A 12,788-nucleotide genomic window follows, 5' to 3' on the forward strand; every position below is an offset into this window, starting at 1 on the left:
ACTACATGTTCCAAGACAAAAATTTTTCTACTGACTTACTAGGATAACCAACACCAGAAATAAACATCATTTACCCCAGGAATGAACTCTCTTTCTTCCTCTTCATTCTAGTACTGACTTCCCTGAGTCTCTGGTCACTCAGCTACAGATGGATGCCTTGCATGTTTTATGTCTGTGATCATCCATGTTCATTTAAATATTGAAATGATAAACACTCAGAAAATGTTAAAATGAACAAAAAATGATTCAGACATACTGACTGACCATTATGCCTAATGACAAAGAAATTCAAGTAGCAATCATAGACAAAAGGTGTTTTGGTTTTTTTTTTTTTAGGAGCAATTATGCCATGAAGGTTGACATTTGGGAAGGAAGGGACAAGAAAGATCATTCAATATGGGTTAAGCTATAATGTTGCTTTATGAGTTTTTAGAAAAAGAAAAAGAAAAAAATGTATCTTACCCTGTATTTCCTTTTTATCATTTCCTTTTATGGACACCTAGAATCCTAAGAGGTTACTCAGACTTCACTTTTTATCATATCCTAATTTGTAATCCCACTTAAGTTATATAGGAAGGGGGAGATGGAAGGCAGTTTTGTATTTTCATATTTAAAAAATTTTAGAAATTCACCTCCATAAAAATATCCAGTATGATCTTGGATCATAAGCACCCACACCCTTCAGACTGCATTTTGTAACTTCTTGTGCCTCTAAGCCTGCATTAACATTTTTGATATTAAAGAAAAAGTCAGCCAAAGGTCTGGATCTAAATATCTCTTGAGTGAGTGAGGGAGTGAAATTCAGTCAGTCATGTCTGATTCTTTGCAACTCCATGGACTATACAGCCCATGGAATTCTCCAGGCCAGAATACTGGAGTGCATAGTCTTTCCCTTCTCCAGGGGATCTTCCCAACCCAGGGATCGAACCCCGGTCTCCCACATTGCAGGCAGATTCTTTACCAGCTGAGCCACAAGGGAAGCCTAAGAATACTGGAGTGTGTAGCCTATCCATTCTCCAGTGGATCTTCCTGACCCAGAATTGACCCAGTGTCTCTTGCACTGCAGGCGGATTCTTTACCAACTGAGCTATAAGGAAGCCCACATGTCTTTACTGGGGCTAAGTAAGAAAGTATTACAAAATTCAGATTTGTTGTTCTGTCACTAAGCTGTGTCCAACTCTCTACGACCCCATGGACTACAGCACATCAGGCTCCTCTGTCCTCCACTATCTCCTGGAGTTTGCTCAAATTCATGTCCACTGACACAGTGATGTTATCCAACCATCTCATTCTCTGTCACCCCCTTTTTCTTTTGCCTTCAGTCTTTCCCAATATCAGGGTCTTTCCCAAAGAACTGGCTCTTCACATCAGGTGGCCAAAGGTTCCAATAAATTTTTTTTTTAAAAAAAGAGGTGTTACATATACACAACAGAATATTCAGTTCAGTTGCTCAGTTGTGTTTGATTCTTTGCGATCCCATAGAGTGAAGCACGCCAGGCTTCCCTGTCAATCACCAACTCCCGGAGTTTGCTCAAACTCATGTCCATCTAGTCAGTGATGCCATCTAAACATCTCATCTTCTGTCATCCCCTTCTCTTCCTGCCTTCAATCTTTCCCAGCATCAGGGTCTTTTCCAATGAGTCAGTTCTTCACATCAGGTGGCCATTGGAACTTCAGATTCAGTCTCAATCTTTCTAATGAATATTCAGGACTGATTTCCTTTAGGATTGACTGGTTTGATCTCTGTGCTGTCCAAGGGACTCTCAAGCGTCTTCTCCAACACCACAGTTCAAAAGCATCAATTCTTCAGCACTCAGCTTTCTTTGTGGTCCAACTCTCACATCCATACATGACTGCTGGAAAAACCATAGCTTTGACTAGACAGACCTTTGTCAGCAAAGGAATGTCTCTGCTTTTTAATATGCGGCCTAGGTTGGTCATAGCTTTTCTTCCAAGGAGCAAGCATCTTTTAATGTACCCAACCGTTAAAAGAATGAAACTAGAACACTTTATAACACTAGGCACAAAAATAAACTCAAAATGGATTAAAGATCTAAACTTAAGGCCAGAAACTATAAAACTTCTAGAGGAAAACATAGGCAAAACACTCTCCGACATAAATCACAGCAGGATCTTCTATGACCCTCCTCCCAGAGTAATGGAAATAAAAGCAAAAATAAACAAATGGGACCTAATTAAACTTAAAAGCTTTTGCACAATGAAGGAAACTATAAGCAAGGTGAAAAGACAGCCTTCAGAATGGGAGAAAATAAGAGCAAATGAAGCAATTGACAAAGAATTAATTTCAAAAATATACAAGCAACTCCTGAAGCTCAATTCCAGAAAAATAAATGACCCAATCAAAAAATGGGCCAAAGAACTAAACAGACATTTCCCCAAAGAAGACATACAGATGGCTAACAAACACATGAAAAGATGCTCAACATCACTCATTATCAGAGAAATGCAAATCAAAACCACAATGAGGTATCATTTCACACCAGTCAGAATGGCTGCTATCCAAAAGTCTATGAACAATAAATGCTGGAGAGGGTGTGGAGAAAAGGGAACCCTCTTACACTGTTGGTGGGAATGCAAACTAGTACAGCCACTGTGGAGAACAGTGTGGAGATTCCCTAAAAAACTGGAAATAGAACTGCCATACGACCCAGCAATCCTACTGCTGGGCATACACACTAAGGAAACCAGATCTGAAAGAGACACGTGCACCCCAATGCTCATCGCAGCACTGTTTACAACAGCCAGGACATGGAAGCAACCTAGATGCCCATCGGCAGATGAATGGAAAAGAAAGCTGTGGTACATATACACCATGGAATATTACTCAGCCATTAAAAAGAATACATTTGAATCAGTTCTAATGAGGTGGATGAAATTGGAGCCTATTATACAGAGTGAAGTAAGTCAGAAAGAAAAACACCAATACATATACTAACGCATATATACAGAATTTAGAAAGATGGTAACAATGACCCTATATGCGAGACAACAAGAGACACAGATGTAAAGAACAGACTTTTGGACTCTGTGGGAGAAGGCGAGGGTGGGATGATTTGAGAGAATAGTATTGAAGCATGTATGTTATCATATGTGAAACAGATCACCAGTCCAGGTTCAATGCATGAGACAGGGCACTCAGGGCTGGTGCACTGGGATGACCCTGAGGGATGGGATCGGGAGGGAGGGGGGAGGGGGGTTCAGGATGGGAACACATGCACACCCATGGCGGATTCATGTCAATGTATGGCAAAAACCACCACAATATTGTAAAGTAATTACCCTCCAATTAAAATAAATTTCAAAAAAAGAATGAAATAATGCTATTTGCAGCATCATAGATAGACCTGGAGACTGTTATACAAAAGAAAGTAGCTAGACAGAGAAAGATAAAACCATATATCATGTATATGTGGACTCTAAAATAAAATGAAACAAATGAACTTATTTACAGAACAGAAAGAGACTCACAGACTTAGAGAATGAACTTATGGTTACCAGGTGGACAGGATTGAGGGTAGAGATAGACTGGGAGTTTGGGATTGACATGTACACACTGCTATATGTGAAATGAAATGCCTTTCCATATTAAAAAAAAAAAGAAAAAAGATTCATGTTTACAATAGAGGGGAAAAAAGGTGTGAAAAGTGTTACTAGAAACTAAAACTAGCTTCCTCTAGTACAGGCTTGTGAAAATTATTTGAAGACTTAAATTCCTTCATCTGCTTTTAAAAAAAGAAGCATTCTAAAAAAAAAAAAGAAAAAAAGAAGCATTCTAATGAAGTAGCATAAATTATCAATAGCTTATCATCCAAGAGTAAGTAAAAGCTTAATAAACAAAAATTTTTATTATTGAGTTGTGATCTTTAGTTTTGAATATATTCTACTGAATTTGGGGAGTTCACAGCCTACATGGGTCTGAGAAGCTAAGTTATTAAGCAAATCTACTTATCAATGTCATGTATTAGGATAGAAAAGTACTCAAGTATTTTTCCTTTTTTACTTATTTACAGCTCTTTAAATACCACAAAGAAAGTTCCTTTTACAGATACAACTTCAACAGGCTCATCACAGGGCCCTAAGCTTTTAACACATACTTTGTTAGCTCAATTCAACACAGTTTGTGGGATTTCATGTCAGAGACATATTCCATTGGCATTTGACCTTGTTTCACATTTTAGGAAACCCTATCTGGCTCCTCTAGTCCTCCACGCATTTCTTCTTTTTTTTTTGGCTGCACTGGGTCTTTGTTGCAGCACGTGGGATTTCTCTAGTTGTGGAAGCAGGGGTGATTCCTCTCTCTTGTGGTGGGTGGGTTTCTCATTGCAGAGGCTTCTCTTGTTGTGGAGCACAGGCTCTAGGGCATGAGGGCTTCAATAGCCGCAGCATTCGGGCTCAGTAGTTGGAGCTCGCCAGCTCTAAAGCACCGGCTCAGTAGTTGTGCATGGGCTTAGCTGCCCCAAGGTATGTGAAATCTTCCCAGACACCCTGCATGCTCCCCTGCATTGGCAGGTGGATTCTTAACCACTAGACCAGCACAGGGAATTCCCTCCACATATTTCTGCTCTTGGAAGACAACAGAAGTGCAGATTCTCTTTATCCCTGTGTATCACATATTCCATAAACTGCTGACAATGAAAGGGCTAACTTTCTCTGTTATCCCAATGGACCCTGGACTGTGAGAGGCTGCCAAACAGCCTCTCTTTCAAATGTAGTTTATTGGATAGCTCTTTGCGCCTTTTCCATTTCAATCTCTCACCTATGAGAAAGCACTTTAAGAGCCACAGGGAAATATACCCATTTGGATGTTTAGAATGAAAACAATTCTTCTTTCTTCTCCCCAGAGAAGATCAGAAGCCTGAATGTTACTATTCTCACACTAAATGACCTGACAACAGTTAAAAATACATTTGCATTATAGGGTTAATGTAAGAAGATAAAGGCACCTATCCTTCCAAACAGTCTCTGATTTCATTATGAAATCAACCAAAAAAAAAAAAAAAAAAAGACCCACCAAAATAGAGCTGTTAGATTTTTTTTTCCCTAAGGAAATGGGTAAAACACATTTTCTTTTGCCTTCTCTAATTTGCTTTTGAGCTCTTGACCCAAGAAACTGTATCTGATTACATATCAGAGAGAATAATAAACCTAAATTGATGACTGACATTTCTAACAGATGAACAGTAATATTTCACCGCTGAAATCCTGGACAGTTTCCTAAGGGCTCTTTTTACAAGTGAGCATCATAAATAGCCAGCACATTGAGGGTTTAATTATGAAATCAGGAGGCTTGATTCACAACAACAACACCTCTTCATTCGCAGACATGATGTCTTAGAGCTGCAATCACAAGCACTAACCTTATTTATTTCCCAGTCTTCCTCCAACTTTTCCACTGCAGCTGAGTCCTGAGTGGACTCCTGTACATCAGAAGTGACCTGCTCCTCTCTGCCTGGCAGCGGAAATTTTGCTTTCTTTTCTGTTGAGCATTTTGATTTGAGAATGCTGTTGAGACAGTTTTCCATCTCCTGCTTAGCAGATTCAAGTCTGTTTTCCAACTCTTTTTGTTTACACTTCAGTGATTTTATATCATCTTTAATCATCTTCTGTCCTGCTGAAGATGTATTTTGCTTGATGGATTTTGCTAAAGTTAAAATCTTCTCTAATGTGCCATCTTGTAAATGGAGACTATTCTCTAGTTCCTGTGAGCAGAGAAAAGATTGTCACAAAAGTATCACTGTTCAATTATCACAAGAGTTGGTTGACTTTTGTAAATTATAGAGTATTCTGCTTCACTAGTGGGAAGCTTTGTAAGAAATGTATCAACCCATATCACAAAGAAGAAACGCTGGGCAAAATTTAAACTAATGTAGTGACCCAGATCAAATTCCCCAACAGATTTTTATAAGATACTAGAAGGTTTTATAAGATTACATTTATAAAAAGTAATGAAGAATATGTTTACAACCCATTCCTAGAAAATAGGAAATGGCCAACTCCTATTTGTTGAGTATATATTTTGTTCAAGATACTAATTAATATATAAATAATACTAAAATCAAACACAACCAAAACACTAAATAATAAGTGCCTACTTTGTGCAAGGCCCTAAAAAGAATAAAATCATTTAGTATGTGCTTATATGAATCTAGTGCTAACATTTAAAATTCAGAGAAAAGCTTAAATCAATCAAATGCAATATCTTAAATAAAGCAGGAACTCAATCAATATTTACTAAATGCTTAAATGAATGAGGCTAATTTGAGACTTCCAGACTCAAAAGGAATTTGATAAACTTCAGCAGGTATGGATGTTACTACTGAAACAGAACAAGCCTATAAGTTACTAGGTGAACTATGTTGTATTTATTACTCGCTGTTCTAATGGACTATACAATAAGTATGCATTCATTCATGCGAGTAATATGATTAAGTTTTGAAATTACATAGATGAGTAAAATATAGTCCTTTAACAATCCTATAGCCTAGTGAGAGTGACACAGAAGTAAACAGACAATTGTAATAGAATGTGGAAAGATAGATGCTAACAAATATGCACAGGTCACTGAAACATTTTCAGCTGAAGAAGGGAGTTCCAGATTGCATTTTGGATAGATACAAGGTGGCCATGGGCAAGTTGCACCAGCGAGGGTGACACCGCAGGCAGGGAGCCTATTCAGACAACCTAACAAACACAGGCACCTGTGAGATGAGGGTCTGCTCTAAAGCAGCGATAATGGGGGTGAGAGCAGAGAGACCAATTGTAGAGATAACCCAGAGATGAAAGAGACAACTCTTGATGTCCATCTAGACTGGGCGGCCTAAGAAAGGATATCCAGGTTTCTGACCCGCAGCCTAGAGAGATGGTGTAGATTTCCAGAGTCAGAGGAGAAGAAGCAGGCTCACCGGAAAGGAGTCGGGGTATAGAGAAAAGGAAGGAGATGACGAGTTATTTTCTGGACATGCTGAACCACAAATAACTATGAGACACTCAAGTACAGAAGTCTAGTGGGGTCAGACGACCCAAGTAGTGGCCCCCGCTCTGTCATTTAGCTCATCATATATAAAATGAGGAATCTGAACTTGATAGTTTCTGAGATTCCTTCCAACTATAGCTCATGTCTTATACTTTTCTCAGTATCTGAGGCACCCAAATGATTAAAAAGCAGAGACATTACTTTGCCAACAAAGGTCCGTCTGGTCAAGGCTATGGTTTTTCCATTGGTCATGTATGGATGTGAGAGTTACGACTGTGAAGAAAGCTGAGCACCAAAGAATTGATGCTTTTGAACTGTGGTGTTGGAGAAGACTCTTGAGAGTCCCTTGGACTGCAAGGAGATCCAACCAGTCCATCCTAAAGGAGATCAGTGCTGGGTGTTCATTGGAAGGACTGATGCTGAAGCTGAAACTCCAATACTTTGGCCACCTCATGCGAAGAGCTGACTCATTGGAAAAGACCCTGATGCTGGGAGGGATTGGGGGCAGGAGGAGAAGGGGACAACAGAGGATGAGATGATTGGATGGCATCGCCGACTCGATGGACATGAGTTTGAGTAAACTCTGGGAGTTGGTGATGGACAGGGAGGCCTGGCGTGCTGTGATTCATAGGGTTGCAAAGAGTCAGACATGACTGAGCGAATGAACTGAACTGAACTGAGGCACCCAAACAGAGGCTTGGACATGATGACACTCAACATTTGTCAAATTATCACTGTTAAAAAGGGAGGTAGGATTTCCCTGGTGGTCCATTGGTTAAGACTCTGCGTTTCCACTGCAGGGGGGTTCAGGTTCAATCCCTGGTCTGGAAACTAAGATCCTGCATGCCATGTGGCCTAAAAAAAGGGGAGGGGGAGGTGGTCTTGTGACAGTGTCAAGCTATTCTGAAGGGAGAGTCTTGCTTGATTCCCAAGTTCCTAAAAAGAAGAGATCAGAAATTCCCAAACTCAAGCCACTAGTGCTTCCTGAGACTCACCCCATGCAATCTCCAAAGGACTGTGAAAGCAGCACAGTAAAGTAAAGAACATGCTTCACTGTTTTCTTCCAGAGGATACTGCATGTGTTGACTGTGCAAACAGTGAGCTTCCAAGGAATGTGTTTTGAGAATGCGGGTAAAGAGATGCAATGCTTACTGTGTAAGGTGAGGGGTTGTTGAAGTGAGGGTGGGAATTTTAAAAGCTCTCCATCTGCAGAGAGTTCTAAGATAATCCATGAGTATGAAAATAAAGATGGCGAAAATTACACAACTCCCATCCACCCGTGATGAAGACGGCAAGATTGAACCATTTCCCCTTTGGCCTTATTGCGTTAGGTGCACCATTTGACTACCCATTTATCTCCTGGAATCATTGTGCTTTTTTCTAAGACAGAGATCTCCAGCAGCTGCTGACTGGTCATGAGTGGAATTATCCCTGAGGGTCCAAAGGGCTGAATACCGTCCAACTCAAATTTAAATGGATTTGCTCACTAACGAAGAACATTCCCACTTTTCATGACCAGATAGGACTTTATCCAACAGTTATCTGAATAGCATTTTCAGCATTTTAATTTCTTTTTCTTTTTTTATTTCTTTCCTTTCAGCATTTGAATTTCTGATCAAGGACACTGATTTGTCAAGTTGTGATTAATACTGATTTTTTTAAATGCCTATCATTTCTGGATATTGCTTAATACCTGCAGTTTCTGCAGTTTTTCCTCAACTGCTCTTTCATCCACAGGCCTATCAGAAAAACAGACAAATTCCTTAGAGATATAGTCCAATGCAGTGTTTAGGTCTGTGACGCAAAGCTGGTATGAGTCGTGTTCTTGAACATGACCTTCTAGTTTCTGCACAGAATCCTAAAAATAAAACATTGACAATATATGAATTAGATCTCTGAATTATCTCACTCAGAAAAAATTAAATTGTTCATAAATATTTATTTTATGAGGGTTCATCTTGAAACAGGAATAAGACCATAAATCATCCAGAGTTAAGTAAAATTTTTAGTGTTAAGATATTTATTTGTTCCCCACCCCATGTTTCTTTGCTTTCATTTCACTCCCGAAAACAACTTGTCAGAGGTTTACAAAATGAAAATGGCTACAAATTATATCATCAAATCACAAACATCCATAATAAAGCAGCTCCCTCAATTATCCTTCTCAGAAATGAGACTATGTGAAATCAACCTAACCTCAGATTCCTTTCCTAAGAATCAAACCCCAAAGTTGGGGAAAAGTAATCCTAACTCAAGAGCAAAACCACTGTCAAGGTCTCTTCCTGGAGTAAGAAAATAAGGTGACCACACCAGATGAGAAAAGCAGCAATTAAATAACTTACAGCCAAGTGAGCATCATCTTCACCTCTGCACAACTCCTGCTATCTGTGTAAGTGAGATTTCTAATCCAGGCAATCCTTACACTGAATCCAACTTTCATTGTGCAAAGAATATAAATAATTCTCTTAAGATAATACTATGCTTCATGACAAAATGACATTTTACTTCTTAATTCTTTTATTGTAGATCATGTGGAAAGACTCAAGGGAGAAACCTGATAAAGTTTATACAGAATAATGGATACAACTATCACAATAGATGACAGATGGATGTGTGGATGGATAGATGGATGAATGCAATGATAAACTGATGGATGGATGGATGGATGCTGCATGGACAATTTTGACACTATCACCTACATAAAAATGCCTAAGGGAATTCCCTGGCAGTCCAGTGGTTAGGACTCCACATTTTTCACTGTGGAGGGCTTGGAAAAAAAATTTTAAACCTTCGAATCCCTGAAGAGGAGAACTTTGATGACAGGCGATAACAGAGAACTTTGATGACAGGCGATAACACTATCATCAAATAATACACACTAGATTTCTCTAGCAAAACTGACCAAATTGATTCCTCCATTTTGTGGAGCTAGTATTTATATCTAAGCTTTGGATTTTCCAAAGATGGTCCCATACACAAATAGTACACAATTATGCATACTGAGGACAATCACTTAAAGTTTTGTTTTGAGCATTTCACCTGTAGTTGTTGAAGAAGACTCTCATGTAGATGCTTGATTTCCAGCCATGGCTCTTCACTAAAGTTGGGATTTTTAGTGCACTCTAAGAGGTAATTTCCTTGAGATTTTAACTCCTCTAGTAAGAATGTCAAATCCTGTGCTTTCTGGAGGAACTTCTTACAAATTTTTAATTGAGCTTTCTTCTCCTGCAAACCAGGTTGCAGAGCAAAGCCCACTTCTTGTTTCTTTTTTAGTTCTGTGAGCATTAATCTCAGATCCTCCTTACTTTGCAAATACTTCTCGCCTTCTAGTAGAAGCTTTTCCTGATGGCTAAATTTTACAAAATAGTTTATAAATGAAATGACACAACAAAACAGCATTTTGCATCATATAATACAACATGCATTATTATAAAAAGCATTAAAATAACACTACTGTACATTATTCCTGGAGACCTCTTTGGCATTGTAACATCCTAAATGGCCCTAAGTTTAACTCAGAAATCAAGATAAAAATTAGTTGTAGTATGACTTTAAAAAACCATTGTTTTCATTATATAATTTGATCTGAGGAAAAATGTTTAATAATTTAGATTTCAAACTATTCCAGTTTTTATTATGTTTAAATATAATTATTCTATGTTTTTCTTTTTAAGTAAAACAAATAAGCAAGCAGTATATTGGCCAACTAACTAGCTTATGTTTCCTACAGCTTGATTCTAATTTTGATCTGACTGCTTCATTATAAAAATATGAAATTTACATTTCCACCAAATATTAAATGTATCATGATTTGATGTGAAAGGAGTTAAGAATTTTCACCAGAATTATGTCCACGTAATTCAGACATTTATAAACATTTCTCTTAGCATATATATTTAAAAGCATAAATTATCCTATAGTAATGTAAACACTGAGGTTGTCTGGGGACAGGAGGTTTGGTACAGGAGGAGGTTATTAAAGGTGGAATGATAGACAATGTTAATTTGTTACCAACGGTGGGTTGATGCACCAGCCAAAGTAAACGGAATTATGACAGTAAGTTTCATGTCTGATCCAGAGAACTAGTCTCTGTTTCTGCCTCAACACTGTGGTTGTCCCTGACATTACTTTCTCTCCAACAGATATACTATATCTACATCCAGAAGGTAGACAAAACACACTTGTTATGGCTTCACTGTGAAATGAAAAATCATGAAAATGGTGAAGGCATGCCCTTTACCTTAGATATGTGTTGGCCAAATGGAGTGTGTTGTCCCACTGGTTCTTGATATCAGTGAGGGTCTTTGGAACCACTGGAGCCTGGCTGCTCTCAGCCTGACTCATGATGGTCTGTATTTTAGCATCCCCTTCAGGTTTTAGTAAAATGATTTCCTAAATTAAATAAAAATGATCTTAAAATCTCATTCATACTACTTGGGGATTACATATATCTTTTTACTTATAAACATCATTCAGAGATTCTAACTGTGGAGTATATTTCAAAATTTCCTTTTCACTTTTACATATGCCCCAAATACAAAGATATCCTTCACATTGTACAGAACTGCTTCTCAGTAAACATCTGTCACGTTACCTACTCTCTTCTCAATTCTCAATTGTACTTAAAGAAATTATGTACAAAAAAAATCCCTGGCAAATCCTCCTTCCAACCTGCACCATTATTTATAAATAAAGAGTTGAGGTAACAACCTGAACAAGACGCCTTTATACACCTAAGCGTGGGTATCCGGCTTCCTAAAGGAAAATGCACAGTGTCACAGGCCAACTCCTGTTTCTCCAGCACGACATAATTAATTCTCATTCCCTGTACTTTGATTTTCCTCTTTTGCCCCAATAAAGTTCCTCTCTTCTTGGAAACACTACTTCAGATTCACCTTCTCTGGAAAACCTTTCAGATGTGATCCCAAACAATTCTGATTGCTTCTGTATATCAAACTAACCCTTGAAACTGGACCATTATCTTCCTCCACAGTTAGTATCTGATAAACCAGGAAATACTCAACCCACTCAGGATCTAATACCCTTTAGGAACCGTACACATCCACTCTGAAAATGAACTCTTCTCCAGCCCTTTGATATTGCCAATGCCTCTGATGTACTGACATCTATTCTTTTAACATCCTAGCAAACTCCTACCTGCTGCAGCTCTAATTTATAGCCTTTATTTCATATCTGCACTCAGTGAAGATAGATAATAACTGGGTACTGTTCTCACAAAGAGAGGATATACCTTTCCTTTCTATATGCATTAAAATAATTTTAGATCCATCACAGCCCTTCTCTTTTGTAAGCTCAGTCATCTGAATTTCTCACCCAATCCACAGTGATCCAATTTTCCATTAACAAACAAATCTCTGCAATTTTCCTCTAAATCTTTTAAAAATTGGAGTTCATCCTGACCTCTGACATTTAGTTTCCACAGTTATACCTTTATTTTATGGATTCTTTCCTCAAGTGGCATTTTGCCTTCAGATGAATTCAAAACCATAAGGGACTCTTTAATCCCCGTTATCCAATGAATTACATCATGTGCAAGATCACTAAAACTCTGGTCCTCGGCAGGAGGTAACTTATCCTCTTTGTCAATCTCACATATTTGTCTCAATAATGTCTGGTATCTATCAATCAAATGTGTTGATTCCGTTACTATTTCTTCTTCCTCAGTAATCCCATATTGCTTCACAGAGTTGTTCAACTGGGCCATTGATTCGAATTGTTCCCTGTAAATTCCAAATATAATTGGAAGATTATAGGAGCCACAACACACCTTCAG

General features: G+C 38.3%; 1 protein-coding gene across 3 annotated transcripts in view; it reads right to left on the reverse strand.

The window, feature by feature from the left end:
- SYNE2 (spectrin repeat containing nuclear envelope protein 2) overlaps positions 1–12,788 on the reverse strand; it is a 320,326-nt gene that overhangs the window by 159,463 nt on the left and 148,075 nt on the right. For all 3 annotated transcript variants that reach the window (XM_061156908.1, XM_061156910.1, XM_061156909.1), the window contains exons 41-45: positions 12,444–12,735; positions 11,235–11,386; positions 10,034–10,343; positions 8,688–8,852; positions 5,379–5,720 (exon numbers count right to left, since the gene is read on the reverse strand). In XM_061156908.1, coding sequence (XP_061012891.1) covers positions 5,379–5,720; positions 8,688–8,852; positions 10,034–10,343; positions 11,235–11,386; positions 12,444–12,735 — 1,261 coding nt within the window. The remainder of the gene's footprint in view (positions 1–5,378; positions 5,721–8,687; positions 8,853–10,033; positions 10,344–11,234; positions 11,387–12,443; positions 12,736–12,788) is intronic.

Source organism: Dama dama, chromosome 12 (genome assembly GCF_033118175.1).
Source record: "Dama dama isolate Ldn47 chromosome 12, ASM3311817v1, whole genome shotgun sequence".
In the NCBI taxonomy this organism is placed as follows: Eukaryota; Metazoa; Chordata; class Mammalia; order Artiodactyla; family Cervidae; genus Dama; species Dama dama.